Here is a 16,506-nt window from a genome sequence, read left to right as displayed (position 1 = left end):
GTGGGTAGGAGGTAACAATTTAACTAAAATGGTCAGGGTCTCAAAAAGAACACAATTGGAAAATTGGTAACAAGGTGATATGGACAAGAATATCTGCACAGACCTTTCCAAATGGGCACTATGCCCAGACCAATAGTCAAAAAGGATCTTAATAATCAGGAGGACAAGATGAGACATTCTGTGGCTATTAGCTAGCATCTCTTCCCAACCACCTTTATCTTTATCACCTTTGTTTTCTTTACAACAAAGGGGTCATGGTAGCAAGGATGGAGGCAATACATGGGCTCAGCAAGGTAATACATGGACTTCCATTCTCCAAGACTGATAGGATCATAACCCCTGTCATATGCAAAACCTATCAACAGCAAAAACATTGAACCCATAATATGACACCATCTCTAGGTATTAGCCAGCTACCTGGTGGCAAATTGATTATACTAAGTCACTTCCATCATGGAAGGAGCAATGCTTCATTCTTAACTAAGGTAGACCAACTCTGGGTAAGGTTTTCCTTCCCTAACCATAATATTTCTGCTGAAATCACCATCACTTACAAGACACCTTATTCACAATTATATATTCCACATAGCATTGCTTCTAACCAGGGAACTTAATCTATGGCAAATAAAATATGGAAATTGACTCATTTTCATAGAATTCACTGGTCTTACTATGTTTCCCACCACTCTGAAGTAGCTGGAATACAGAATAATTGAATGACCTTCTGAAGATTCATTGCACTGGCTAGATGGCAACATTTTGTGGGACAAAGATAATACCATCCAGGATATACACTGTGAGTCAGCAATCAATATGTGGTATGTTTCTCCCATAGGCAGGATTCACAGTCCTAGAATCAAATGGTGGAAATGGAAGTGGCTCATCTCATTATTATACCTAATGATCCACTAGTGATGTTTCCCATCCCAGAAACTATAGTTTCTATTGGCCTAAGTCTTGATTCTCAAGGGAGAAATGCTTCCATCGTAAGATACAGCAAAGTTCTATTAAAATGGAATCAGAGAATATCACCTAGTCGATTCTGGGCTGCTCAAACCAGGAAATCAAAGAGCAAAGAAGGCTCTTGCTGTACAGGACAACTGGCCTTGATTATCAAGTGAAAATTGCAGTATGTCTAGAGCATGTCTAGAATACAGGACATCCCACAAGACATGTATTAGTACAATAATTCCTGTGATAAAAGTTCATAGACCAGGGGTACTTCAGTCAGAGCACATGACTCTTGATATTGGGGTTATGAGTTTAAGCCCCCATCTCTATGTTGGGTATAGAGATTATTTAAAAATAAAATCTTAAAAAAGATTAAGGTTTAAAAATAAGATCTTAAAGAAGATTAAGTTGGGTATACCCATCTCTATGCTGGGTATAGAGATTATTTAAATATAAAATCTTTAAAAAAAAAAAAGTTAATAGACCAGTAACTTCACTTCTGGGCATATGTCTAAAAGAATTGAAAGAAAAGTCTTGAAGAGATATTTCCATGTTTATAGGAGGACTGTTCATAATAGCCAAAAGGCAAAAAATAATAAAAATAATAATAAAAAATAGCCAAAAGGCAGAAATGATCCAAAGGTCCATCAACAGACAAGCAAAACGTAAATATTGTTCAGCCTCAAAAACGAAGGATTACTGTGACATGCTATATATCACATGGATGAAACTTGAGGCAATCACAAAAAGACTAATACTATATGATTCCACTATATGAGGTATCTAAAGCAGTCAAATTCATACACAGAAGGTAGAATGGTGGTTATCACAGGCTAAGAGTAAGGGGGATAAGGGATACGATGGTTAGTTTTATGCATAAATTTGACTGGCACACAGATATTCAGTTACACATTTTTTTCTGGTTGTGTCTGAGAGGATGTTTCCAGATGAGACTGACATTTGAATCAGTAGACTGGGAAAGCAGATTACCCTCCCCAGAGTAGATGGGCCTCATCCAATCCACTGAAGATCTGAATAGAATAAAAGGCCAAATAAGAAGGAATTCTTTCTCTCTACTGACTGTCTTCCAAGTTGAGACACTGGTCTTCTCCTGCCTTTTTACTCAGACAGGAACTTACACCAGCCTCTCCTGGTCCTCAGCACTTCCAACTCAAATGTAAGTATCTATCAATCCTCCTGGGTCTCCAGCTCGCTAACTGCAGATGTTGGAATTCTTAGCCTTCATAATTGTGTAATTAATTAATGATCCATTAGAGGATGTTGAGCACTCTTACTGAAGTCACTCCCTTGGATTTTACAATGAGCATGACGAAGTAGGCCAATTTTGGTTTGTAAACCTCAGTGGTTTGAGAGGTAAGAGAAGTAAGTGAGAAGAATTTGGCAAATGACACCAAAGGATACCTGTGTGCCACTCTTAGAAGCATCCTCAGCTTCTCAGTGACACATGAATCGCCAGTTCACAAGAACAATTAAAATTCTCAAGAAGATACTAGACAACAGACTTTTATTAAAGAAATAAAGGAGGAGAGAGGAGAGAGAAAGTCCAATTTGTTGTCCTGATTATCCTAGTCCCTGAGACTGCCCAATTCCTCAGAGATAAATGTACACCTAAAGGCATCAAATGCTTTGCTCTTATTTCCCAGGATCCTCTCCAGTAGAAAGAAAAAGAATATCTCTAGAGTATTACAAATGATTTCCTCAAGGAAGGAAAGGTTGAAGAAGGTCAGAGGGCTCTCAGTCAACACGAAAATCAACCACCCCAAGGAGGATCCAAGACTGAGCCACAAGAAAAACTTTCTTTCATGAAACCTAACGAAGGAAGAGTTACATTCTGTATGTGTGCTAACATCCTTGGGCAGAGGTGAAATTGTATTAGAAGAAAACTTGAGGCAGAAAGACTACATGGGTTCAAAGTAGGAAAGGATTTCTCCCCATATACATCCTACTGTAGGAATTTCCACCAGAAAAAAAAAAAAATGAGATATGAACAGCTGTAGTGCTTCAGTTTCAGTAGAAAGTAGAAACAAGGGGCAGCCCAGGTGGCTTAGTGGTTTAAAGATTTTATTTATTTATTTATTTATTTATTTATTTATTTATTTATTTATTTATTTATTTATTTATTTATGAGAGAGAGAGGCAGAGACACAGGCAGAGGGAGAAGCAGGTTCCATGCAGGGAGCCTGAAGTAGGACTCAATCCCGGGACTCCAGGATCACACCCTGGGCCGAAGGCAGGCATTAAACTACTGAGCCACCCAGGGATCCCCTGACTCAGCGGTTTAGCACCACCTTCGGCCCAGGGTGTGATCCTGGAGACCCAAAATCAAGTCCTATGTCAGGCTCCCTGCATGGAGACTGCTTCTCCCTCTGCCTGTGTCTCTGCCTCTCTCTCTCTCTCTCTCTCTTTCTCATGAATAAATAAATAAAATCTTAAAAAAAAAAAAAGTAGAACACAGGAAATAAATGTCCCTGTTCAAGCAAGTTGAGACTATCTTACCTAATAATAGTAGGCAATCAAGGTGGCATTTCTATGGCCCATGTAAAATTATACATCTTTTGCACTTAAGATCAATCTTCCTGGTGACTCTGTATAGATTGTTACCCAAAAGGCTGCTATAATTTGGAAAGAGACTCCATGACTACTTTTAAAACTTCAAAAATTAAAATGCAAAATAGACTTTGGACCTGATATTAATTCATTCATGCTTTTATTTACTAATACTGAACAAACATTTGCTGAAAGACTGCTTTATGCCAAGGAATGTTCTAGCTGTTTAAAGTACATTAGTAAATAAAAGTGACAAAGATCCTTGCCCTCAGGATGCCTGAGTGGCTCAGTGGTTGAGAGGCTGTCTTCAGCTCAGGGCATGATCCCAAAATTCCAGGATCCAGCCCCACATTGGTCTCCTTCCTAAGGGAGTCAACTGCTTCTCCCTCTCCCATTGCCCTTCCCACTGCCCTTCCCTCTTCTTGTACACTCGTGCACTCTCTCGCTCTTTCACTCTCTTTCTCTCTCTCTCTCTCTGTCAAAAAAAAAAAAGAAAAAGAAAAGAAAAGAAATGTTGGACAGTAATAGGTGCTATGGAGAAGAAAAATGCAGAGCAGAGAAAGGAGAGAGATAGTGAGACAAGCAGCAGGGAATAAGTAGTAGGTAAACTTCATTGAGTGTGAGACCTGAGCATAGATTTTAAAAGAAAAGAAAGGTGCCCCTGACTGGCTCAGTCGGTACAGCAGGTGATTCTTCATCACAGGTTTGTGAGTTTGAGTCCCACAATAGGGGTAGAGATTACCTTAAAACATAAAAACCTTTTTAAAAATTATAAATAAATAAAAAGACTAGAGAAAGAGAAAGAGAGAGAGAGAGAGAGAGAGAGAGAGCTATGCAGTGAAGAACTTTCCAGATAGAAAGAATGGCCAGCACAAAGGCCCCCAAGACAAGGGTGCACTTGGTGTGCTCAAGAAATGACAGGAGGCCTGAGTGGCCAAAACCGAGAGGTACTAGGGAAGTCAAAGGGGTGATAAAAGACAGTGGCAAAGTGTGCAAGGTCTTGCAAGCCATGGCTGGCACTTTGGCTTCTATGGTTAGTGAAATGCAGAGCCCAACAAGATTTACAGCAAAGGAATGACTTGTTCTGAAAGAGGTTTTCAAAGGACATTCTGGCGGCTGCAGAGAAAGCAGACTGAAGGGGGGAACAAGGGAGAGGCAGAGAACAGTTAGCCAGAGGGATCAGTGTTGGTGGCATTAGGAAACAAGGTGTGAACTGATCACCAGTAAGAAAATCACGTTAAATCCTCTTAATAAATTCCTGAAGATCTTGGACTAACTGAAACTTTGCCTCACTTGCTATGTGAAGATAAGCTGATGAATTACTGTTGCTTCAGAAATATTTCTTAATGTAGAGGACCTGTAAAAGCTGAGGAGGAAGGGTAACAGAACAGCTGGCAGCTACTGTCAACTCTGGACTAAAATTCATCCAAGAAAATGGTTTTCATTCATTCCATTTTTAAAAGCAAGTAAAAACAAAAAACAGTTTTGTAACCATCTAAATTTCTTTTTTTTTTTTTAAGATTTTATTTATTTACTCATGAGAGACACAGAGATAGAGAGAGAAGAGAGAGGCAGAGACACATGCAGAGGGAGAAGCAGGCTCCATGCAGGGAACCTGAAGTGGGACTCCATCCCAGGTCTTCAGGATCAGGTCCTGGGCTGAAGGCGGCGTTAAACCGCTGAGCCACCCGGGCTGCCCCTAAATTTCTAACATAGATTGCTTTTCCTGAATTGAAGGATAGGTACAGAGTATATACCAAACTGAAAGGTACAAAGAGGTAATAAAAGGAAGCAAAGCACTATTGCTTACTGGCCATACTGCAAAAGAGAAGATGTCTCTGGAAAACCCTTCTGGAGGTAACTGAATTAATTTTGTAACAAAATTCTAAGGCTGACCTATCATCACATATCAACACTGTTTCTATTAGAAATAGATTTTTTCTCAAAAACACATATACTGTGAGATATATACATGTTTATACCACACACACAGGGTAAGTTAGCCTAGGACAAGTTCTTACATTACTTTGCGAGGAACAAAATACATGTTCATCTTTGTGTAGGTGAAGCCAGGCCTGACATTGCAGACAATCTTAATTGCTCAGGTTCTTCCATAAAATACTAAGTAATAAGGCTTACTATTTATATCCCTCAGTGAAGTAATAAAACCCTGACCTAAACCAGCGTAAGCAGAAAGGGAGTCCATCACAGTTTTACAGGGCTGTTTTGTGGAAGCTCTGTGCCAGAGGGAAATCAGGTCCTAAGCAGTAAGTGTATCAGCCAGGGTGCCAGCAGGAAAAGAGATGGCACATTCTGAAGAGTTCATCAGAAGAGAATTTAATCAAGATATCTCCAGAAGTGACAGGTTTTGTTAAATTATTTTAACAAATAATGTTCTGCCTTGTAAAGGCTGACCTCTATAGACTGCATGATCTGGGCTCCTCTGCCCTCTGGCTTCTGGTTGGATTTGGACAGTGAGTATACCTAGAGGAGATTAAGAGGGTTGAGGGAAAAATTTTTTTAAAAGGGAAAGAAAAGAATGTCAGGGTATTTATTTCCTCTGTTCTCTCTGCTCCAGTGCATTCCTGGCAGTGACTTTATTTTTTAGCAGCTACAGCTCTTGTCAGGTAGGTCCTCTTCCACAGTTTCCACAATGTTCCACATTGTGACTATAGTGACAATGTGCCCTCCCCTGGACCCTTTAGGCTTAGGCATGGTATTGGTTTTCCACTCTGGCTTGTTCTAGCCATCTTACCCTATCTTTTTTTTTTTTTTTTTTTAAGATTTATTTATTTGAGAAAGAGAGAGGCGACATGCACACAAGTTGGGGGAGTAACAGAGGGAGAGAATCTCAAGCAGACTCCCCACTTAGCACAGAGCCCCATGCCCCCTGACCTCAGCCACACAAGTGCCCCTGTCTTATCCTATCTTATTGGTTCTCTTATTTTGTCTATATTTTCATATCTTGATTAAATTCTCTTCTAATGAACTCTTCAGAGTATGCCATCTCTTCTTGCTGGCATACTGGCTAACACGCTTACCTGCTTATTAGGACCTGATTTCACTCTGGCCCCTGGCTTCCGTTAAATAGATCACTGAAGAGTGGCTCTTGGTGGGTAAAAGAGTAAATAACCAGCACCATGTGGAAACAAAAACCACTCTATAGCAATAAAAAAAATCACTAATTCACCATATAGTCTCTTTTCCAGAAAAACTTTCTCCATAATATATAGGCTGTGCCAATATATGGAAAACTAGGAGTTTAAAAACGATGGTTACTACAAGATGAAAAGAAAAAGAAAAATCTTAAGTTTTCTAGAGGCTTAGCAATAGCTTTGAGTTACTTTGTTATCAACTATTTCATTTTAAAACTCAAAAGAGATATGGCACTATTTTTAGTTTTTCAAATTCAACTCTGAAGAAATATTTAAAATTACATTGAAGATATATTATAATAATTTAACCATTTTTAAAGCTTCTAATACCATTAAGCAATGACACATCTCAATAATAAAATAGAACCATTATGAAAGAAAATTCATCCTCCAAATCTGTAGAAAATATAATTGAACACCAATATCTATATATATATATATATATATATATATATATATATATATATATATATATATTTTTTTTATGATAGTCACAGAGAGAGAGAGAGGCAGAGACATAGGCAGAGGGAGAAGCAGACTCCATGCACCGGGAGCCCGACGTGGGATTCGATCCCGGGTCTCCAGGATCGCGCCCTGGGCCAAAGGCCCGCGCCAAACCACTGCACCACCCAGGGATCCCAATATCTATATTTTTTACGCAACTTTATACACCTTGATTTTTCCACAGTAACAAAACATGAAACACTAACCCTTGGGGAAAAGTTTAAATTTTTTAAAAAGTAACAAGTCAATTTCATGAAATGACTGCAAAAATAGTATGACAGATTAAAAGAGACCCCAAAAAAACAGATAACAGCAAAACACACTAAATTTCTAACAGTTCACCAGCACAAATCTGCGTATCTTTAAAGTAATAATGGGCCTTGATCATATATCCTTCTGCTGTTTCAAGCACAACAAACTTTCCTAAACTTGCAAGTTCCTAAAGAACCCGTTTGCCGAATATCTGTTTGATTCCTTTAAAATAACAGAATCCAGGAGCTCAATTTTAAAGTGTAATGAATTTGGGATGCCTGGGTGGCTTAGCAGTTGAGCGCCTGCCTTCGGCTCAGGGCCTGATCCTGGGATCTGGGATTGAGTCTCACATCGGGCTCGCTGTGAAGAGCCTGCTTCTCCCTCAGCCTGTATCTCTGGCGCTCGCGCTCTCTCTCTCTCTCTCTCTCTCTCTCTCTCTCTCTGTGTCTCTCATGAATAAATAAATCTTTAAAAAAATAAATAAATAAAAATAAAGTGTAATGAATTTAATTTTACATGCCGTTTACAACTGAGTCAGAAAACAGCTAAAGAATTCAAGGCTGATGGTATGGCAAAAGAAAACTAAGGTGGGGGCAGCCCCGGTGGCTCAGCGGTTTAGCGCCACCTTCAGCCCGGAGTGTGATCCTGGAGACTTGGGATGGAGACCCATGTCGGGCTCCCTGCATGAAGCCTGCTTCTCCCTCTGCCGGTGTCTCTGCCTCTCTCCCTCTCCCTCTCTCTCTCTCTCTCTCTCTCTCTCTCTCTCTCTCTGTCTCTCATGAATAAATAAATAAAATCTTTAAGAAAACTGAGGTAGGAAAGTAAAAGTATTCAAGTCAAAACTACCATTATACATATAATGGCATATGCACAAAAAAATTAAGGAAGTAGAAATCATAGACAGCCTTCATTAAGCAGTTAATGCTTCTGCTAGTTCCCAAAATATGCCTACCTAATACACAATTTTTATAGTCCTTTATCTTATTAACCGTGCTAATACTAAAACCAAAACATTTTAACTAAGCATTCTTCTCTGGAGAGTGTATGTATGGTAGCAGGAAGTGAAGGAGAAAACCAGCTTAGCATATGCACTGTGTTACAGGCTGTGTCCTACATAACCTTTTGAATGCATGACCTTTAAGTTGTTGAAGGTTGCCTCAGAATTTGGCTCAGTTTGATGGAAACATCTGTTCCCCTTGCAGGTATACTGTAAGGACTTTTTTCTCAGTTGGATTCAGAACACAGCAAGTGAGCCCTTGTCTGTCCAATCACACAGACCCCAACACTTGTAAATCAAGTTCTGGGAGGACAACCACATTCCGTCACCCTTTCTCAGGCAGCTAGGCCAACTGACTGCTGTGAGAACTGCTCTTATCATGTCATCAAATCGAAACATGTTGAGATGAGGGACTGTAAGAGGCATCTGCAGAATTCCCAAAATGTAGTGACTTTGGAACACTGACAGATGCATCTGTCATTTTATACCTTCAACTAACCTGATGTCCACTGGCCCGACACAGTAAAGCTGTCCAAGATCGATTCCAATTCTTTCACGTTATTTTCACATGTCTCTACTAGAAAGGCCTGGTGCTTCTTAGCCTTTTAATTAAGAAAACAATTACACATAATAAGGTCACATATTATAAGAGCTGCAGATTTGTGTGAATATACAGCACTGTTAAGTATAAACAAGCTAATAATTACTCCATTCAAATCCATTATTAATAAACCTATTCTGTCTTAATCATACCTTGTGCTTGGTTTAATGTAACTCTGTATAAGATCTTGATAACAATTTCCTGAGGCCTTAGTGCCTGGCACTATTTTATACATAATAATTCTTTTTATCTTCACAGCAATCCAAGAGGGAAGGGTTAACTATTAAGTCAATTTTACAGATAAGAAAACTGAGACAAAGAGAAATTAGGAAACACTTTAAAAGATTAAGGTTGCAGTCATGTGGCAAATTGCCAGATGGTGTTCAAAAGTGAATACAGTATGACCATGTAGAAGGAACTACTCAAGAGTTAATGGTAGTATAGGCTAGGGTCTTGGCTGTGAAAAGGAAAAAGAGGGTGAGGGGCAAATACTTAGAAGATAGAATGGCCAGGCCCTGGCGATGCTGCATTCAGTTAGACTACATTGACCAGATTAAATTGGATTAGAACAAATAAAATGGAAAAATATGGGAGGCAGCTGGACATGATGATACAAAGCTCAGAAGAGAAGTCAGGAATAGGTTTGGGAATCACCTACAGATACTACCTGAAGCTTGCCTGGAGAGCCTTCGACAAAAAGAAAACAGGGCCTACGATGAGTCCTTAAGGAATGCCAGAGCTTAATATTTAGAAAAGAAAAAAAAAAAACAGCAAAGCAGATTGAAAAAAAGAGGAAGAAAAAACAGAAAAGGATAGCATCAATGAAAACTGAGAGCATTTGAAGGACAGAGTTGTCAGTTACGTCCAATGTCACAGAATATTCAAGCAAAATAGAGACTAAGAAGCATTCAAGGGGCCTAGAGATCATGATCCTGATGAAATCTGTTATATCTCAGACTGAATAGGCTGAAGAAGTAGTAAGCTTGAATTTCTTTTGTCCTAATTGAGTGAGATATAAGTCAGCAGAAACAGGAAGTTTAGACACCCTTTTCCTGGTAAGAAGGGAAGAAGAAATAAAGGGAAGTAGTCGGAAAGAAGAGTGAGGCTGAAGAAGAGTTTTGTTTTCTTTTTTTTCAGTTCATGAGAAATTAAAGTGTATTTAAAAGCTGATGAAGTGGAAGCACTAGTGAAAGAGTGCTTATAGATCCAGAAGAAGCGGGAGAATAGATAATACAAAACAAAATTTTATTTTTTTTCCAAAATTTTATTTTTTTTCCAAAATTTTATTCTTAAAATATATAAAACATATAATGTTTTCTTTAGATGTCCGTTCTATTATCACATTTTTCAGAAAAGCTATCCACTTCACCTCCCCAACAATATCTATTATCTCTATTACATTCTTTGCAGCAATTATCACAATTATGATTCTACATTTATTAGTGTCCATCTCATATAATTTAAGTTCTGGGAGTGGAGATATGGTGGGGTTTTTGTCCTTATCAGTGTATTCCTAGCACCTAGACAATATTGATTATCAAAAGCAGTAATTTAAAAAGTTTTTATATAAAATACATAGTACATATGTATGATTTTGAATTCAAATAGGATCATAGTAAATAAAATCCTTTAAAAATAAATAAATAAATAACTGGGATGCCTGGGTGGCTCAGCATTTGAGCACCTGCCTTCAGCCCAGGTTGTGATCCAGATCCCAGAATCAAGACCCACATCAAGCTCCCTGTGAGGAGCCTGCCTCTCCCTCTGCTTATGACTCTGCATCTCTCTGTCTCTCATGAATCAATAAATAAAATCTTAAAAATATATATATACGATCATAGTATACATGTGCTATATAACTTACTTTTCCATTCTTATTATGTCTTTGGCATCTTTCCACATCACTTTTTTTAGATTCATAGTACTCTATTGTGAAGATGTACCACTAATTCATTTAATCAGCCTGCTGCTGTTGAAATTTACAGTATTTTTTTGCCATCAGTAATAATGGTACAATAAACATCCTTGTATGTGTACTTGTATATCTTTCCATAAACATGCAAGTATACCTACTCAATAAAATGCTAGAAACAGATTTGATAGGTAAAAGGGTATGTAAACCTATTTTTAGACAATCATTACCAAACTGGTTTCCAGAGTCCTACCACTTTATACTACAACATACAGTATAAGTGCCTATTTCTCAATATCTTCCCAATGGTAACCATTATCAACATATTCTAATGTGTATTTCTTTAATTTTAACTAAGATTGGGATCCCTGGGTGGCTCAGCAGTTTGGCGCCTGCTTTTGGCCCAGGGTGTGGTCCTGGAGTCCCAGGATTGAGTCCCACATCGGGCTGCCTGCATGGAGCCTGCTTCTCCCTCTGCCTGTGTCTCTGCCTCTCTGTCTCTCAAATAAATAAATAAATAAATAAATAAATAAATAAATAAATAAATAAATTTAAAAAATTTTAACTAAGATTAAGGATATTTTCATAGGTTGACTAGCCACCTATACCTCTTTTCCTGTGAACACCTTTTCACATCACATGCCCATTTTTACACTACGTTGTCTGTATTGACCTTAGTGATTTACAACAGTCTTTTCTAAATTATGGAAACAATCCCTTTGTCATCCATGTTGCAAATCATTATTGCCAATTTGTCACTCACCTTCTAACTATATTTATAAAAACAAAATTGTATTTTCTAAGTGATCAAATTTATCAATCATTTGCTTTGGAGGACACCTAGGTGGCTCAGTCAGCTAAGGGTCTGCCTTTGGCTCAAGTCACAATCCCAGGGTCCTGGGATTGAGCCCCGCATTGGGCTCCCTCCTTAGTGGGGAGCCTACCTTTCCCTCTCCCTCTGCTGCTCCCCCTGCTTGTGCTTGCCCTCTTTCTCTCTGTCAAATAAGTAAAATCTTTAAAAAATAAAATAATTTGCTTTGGGACTTCTAGATTTTGTTTTGTTTTTGTTTTTTTAAAGATTTATTTATTTATTCATGAGAGACACAGACTAAGAGAGAGAGGCAGAGCCACAGGCAGAGGGAGAAGCAGGCTCCCCACAGGGAGCCTGATGTGGGACTCGATCCCCGATCCCAGGATCATAACCTGAGCCGAAGGCAGGTGCCCAACCGCTGAGCCACCCAGGTGTCCCGGGACTTCGAGATTTTGTGTCAGACGTTCTTTACTCCCAGATTATAAAACACTTAATTCTCTTTTTCTTCCAGTATTTTTTTACCTTTTTTTATGGTTCTTTGATCAATCTAGAATCTAATATAAGCAATATGGCAAGGATTTGGTTATATTATCTCCTCTTATGTATATCCAGTTATGTGAAAACTTATTTAGCATACTATTATACTGGGATTTGTTGTAAGAAATACAGATCTGGTCTTCATCCATGATTCCTGGCACATAGCTCTTAAAACCCTTGTAATTTCCTTTCTAAGGGCCATAAGTCCATCTTTTATGATAATATTTAGTTTTGTTCCCAGCTCTTGAAATAACTTCAGAGTCCTAAAGGTGAAATGGATGTCCTTTGTTAATCACAGCAATCTCCTTTCAACCACACCTCACTTCATGTTAATAGGCAAGAGGGCACATGTCTGTGGGCATGCACACAGTGTAACAGACTGTCAGGGATGATGGTGATATTACATTTAAGCTGGCTTCCTAGGAATCACCTCTCATCAGAGCACCTTAAGGTTCAGTCAGTAAGGTTGTGTTTAAGTCCCTTGTGCCAGTGAGGCTTCCACTCTGTTGATGTGTTTGCATGTGGCTTAGGGCCTGCTTTCAGGTTGGCCTCATATCCTGCTTTCACTGCTCCTGAATGGATGGATGCACATGGCCTTCCCAACCCCTAACTCCACTGTGACCACATAATGGCTCCTCTTAGCTGTCTCTCTCATTCTCTTTTTTAAACTTCAGGCTGCTGGGTTATTTTATTGTATCATAGAGGCACAGGTTCCTCTTAATTGCTCTTTACCAAGATCTATCTTCTTTTCCACCATGCCCTGGAATGTGAAGTTCTCCACTCTCTAGTCCAAGTAAGGGCAATCTCCTCAAGCAGAGCTGCAGTGCCTTAAAGCCAGCATGCCTTTCCTCCTGGGCAGAACCCTTCTGCCACTGCATTGGATCTGGGGGACACAGAACCACTTTTTCCATGGCCTGACAAGAAAAAGTGTCACTATTTTACAGTCGACAATTTTTCTTCCCAATAAATCGTTTTGGTTTTATAAATGAAGGTTTCATTCTTTATTCATACAGCAAAAGTGTTTGGGCTTTTCTGAAATGTGGATTGCACTTACATTTAAATTTTATTCCTAAAGCTGTTAGTTCTCTTAAAGCTTTTTTTTTAAGATTTTATTTATTTATTCATGAGAGAGACAGACAGAGAAAGAGGCAGAGACACAGGAAGAGGGAGAAGCAGGCTCCATGCTGGGAGCCTGATTAGGATTCGATCCCAGGTCTCCAAGATCAGGCCCTGGGCTGAAGGCAACGCTAAATGCTGAGCCACCTGGACTGCCAACTTAATAGCTTTTTGATGTGTAAAAAAAATTCTAGAATGAAAGCAGAATTTATCTGCTTAGAAAACAAACTGTTGGGTTGGAAAGAAAGTGCCAAGCAAAAATAAAATACTAAATTTCTCATTTTTGATTAACATGTTTTATTTTCTGAAATATAGAGTAGGTTTAGATTAAATGTTACATTGTTGATTTAAGAAATTCTATAATTCTAGGGACACCTGGGTGGCTCAGTGGTTGAGCATCTGCCTTTGGTTCATGGTGATTCCAGAGTCCCAGAATCGAGTCCCACATTAGTTCCCCACAGGGAGCCTGTTTCTCCCTCTGCCTGAGTTTCTGCCTCTCTATATCTCTCATGAATAAATAAATAAGATCTTTAAAAAATGATATTCTATAATTCTAAACATCCATAGACATTTAAAAGGCAAAACTATAGGATAAGGGGCCCCTGGGTGACTCGGTTAAGCAATCAACTTTTGATTTTGGCTGAGGTCATGATCTCAAGGTCTTAGTGTCAAGCCCCACATTGGGCTACCAGCTCAGTGGGGAATCTGCTAGAGATTCTCCCTCTCTCCCTCTTCCACTGCCCTTTCCCTGATCATGCTTGCTTTCTCATTCACTCGCCCTCTCTCTGTAGAATAAAAATAAATAAATAAATCTTTCCCAAAAAACTGCAGAATAAAACGACTCACTTCTTTTTACCCTGGACATAATCCACATAAAGAGTTTGTTACTCTAGCAATAAAAGTCTCTTAATGCTGTGTTGAGTAACCAGAAGTTTAGGTGAACATTTACTGATTATTCATCACAAACCAAGGACTATTTTAGATGTTGTAATGAATCTATAACCAGCGTAGACAGGGGACTAAAAGTACAAAAATATTCAAAGAAAGTTCAGAAAAATGTGTGACAGATCTTAATGTATTATTAAGGAGAAGTCAAGGTTGTTTATAAAATGCCTTTAACTGGAAGGCACAATGAGATGACAAAGACCTATATTATATTTCCACCCTGGTATACTATATCACAAACTGCTAAAATGAATGAATTTCTGGCTTAGTCTAACACGTCATTCTTTTTGTTTCTTTCATATCTTATCTTTCTTTGAGCCCACAAAGACACATCCCTCAGTTTTTTACTGTGTATAAATATCACAAATGGTTATGCATTTAAATAAAAATTTCTAATGCCAGCTCTTGAAGAGACATATAAAAAGTATATGCAAATACTCCTATCTAGAAATTGTCAAATGGGCACTGCTGATCTGTAATGGAAAAAGTTGACTCAAACCATAAATAACAGTAAAAGTAGTTAAGGGACACTGTTAATAAAGTTTAAAATAGTAGAAAAAATAAGTAAAAAAGAAAAGATCATTTATTTAATCATTAAGTTTTTTTTTATCATTAAGTTTTTTAAATGAAATTTGCACTTTAAACATAGGTTGAATTTTTGTAGCAGTGATACATAATCCTTATAATTTCTGAACATTTTTTAACTCAAGTAAGCTTTAAACTTTTTGATTCAAATATGTTTTAAGCCATTATGAAGGAATTCTGAGTAAAAACAGGAGAGCATCAGAGCATATAATCAACATCACATACTTTGTCTCACCTTTTCATCCTATCCTCCACCTAAAAACCCATTACATACCCGGTGCATTTGTAGAATACAAGGAGTTTGCTCCACTGAACTGAATTTGATCTGATCAGCATACATGGTCATCACTATCTGCAACTTTCCATCTGTCATATTAATGATAATTAGTATCTCTTACTTCCTCATAAAAGTTTACTATTTCTTTCCCTCCTTGCTTTGCTTGCTTATGCTCCTTCCATGGATGTGAGTATTCTGTTGAGTATTCAATTGCTTATATCATAACATGAAATGCCATTCTCCCTTATGTGGTTTTATAATTAGTTTATTTTTCTACAGATTCTACTCTCCACTCTGAATATATGCCTTGACAGACAAACATCTCTCTCTTTACTCTCTCTTTCTCACACACACCATTTTATTTTTTCCCAGGTCAAAGGTGAGATTTGAATATTCAAAACTTAATAATTTATATAAGAATAAATTTCCAAAAAATGGAAAAAAATAAATTTCAAAAAGCTTTATAACCACATTATAAATTTAGAAAGCCAGCCACATAATGAACATTTAAACACACAGATACACACATACACATTCAGTGAGTACTATCTAATAGTATTAATATTTAAGGGCCACTAGGAAAGAAAGAAAGTGATTTTCATATTAGCAAAAACAATGTTCATATACAAACACTACTATTCTGAAGGAATCAACTATTTTTTAGTAAAAAATCAATATAGAATATTTATTAGCCAATTAGTTTCGGGTACCTTCTGCAAAATCAGAGACACGTCACCCTAAAGCAAGCCTAACAGATCATTTGAAGCAAAAATATTATCAAGAAACATTAACTTTACCACAAAGCATAGTAATCAGAGCACTTTCCAAAATCCTATCTAATGCTGGCAATCATTGTATTATATAATCAGTTAAACCCCCAAAGTACAGGGAAAAAACGTACACTTGACCATTTTCAATCACAAGTTCTTTAGAGAATAAAATATTCTTTGAACAAAACCTCATGAGAACTAGAATTCCCTTTTCAATATATGGTCTCTCCTAGAGCTGTAACTAAATATTACTGAGTGGCAGAGAAACAAATCTCAAGAAATGATGGACTTAAAAAATTTCATTGTAGAAAGCACAAAGCAAATCCTAATAATACCAATTTTAAAATGATAGCTCCCCTGCTTCGGGAGAAGCAAATATAAAAATTCACAGTAATGACTAAAAGACCCAACTGGATATGTTGAGCCTCTGATGGACTTTAATAAGCATAATCACTGAGCAACTTAAATTAGAAAGTCAGTTTTATTTAGTAGTTGATTAAATCATTATTAAAGTCATAGATTGTG

At 37.8% G+C, this 16,506-nt stretch overlaps 1 protein-coding gene across 15 annotated transcripts in view; it reads right to left on the bottom strand.

Annotated features, from left to right (window-relative positions):
* Positions 1 to 16,506, bottom strand: part of CCDC171 (coiled-coil domain containing 171) — a 403,894-nt gene that overhangs the window by 285,569 nt on the left and 101,819 nt on the right. For all 15 annotated transcript variants that reach the window (XR_013387817.1, XR_013387815.1, XR_013387816.1 and 12 more), the window contains one exon: positions 8,927 to 9,029. Coding sequence is in view for 12 of the 15 variants with exons in the window: in XM_077912032.1 (XP_077768158.1) it covers positions 8,927 to 9,029 (103 nt within the window). In the remaining 3 variants the exon portion in view is untranslated. The remainder of the gene's footprint in view (positions 1 to 8,926; positions 9,030 to 16,506) is intronic.

The sequence above is a fragment of the Canis aureus genome, chromosome 10 (assembly GCF_053574225.1).
Source record: "Canis aureus isolate CA01 chromosome 10, VMU_Caureus_v.1.0, whole genome shotgun sequence".
Lineage (NCBI taxonomy): Eukaryota > Metazoa > Chordata > Mammalia > Carnivora > Canidae > Canis > Canis aureus.
This window is presented reverse-complemented; position numbering and strand designations above follow the sequence as displayed.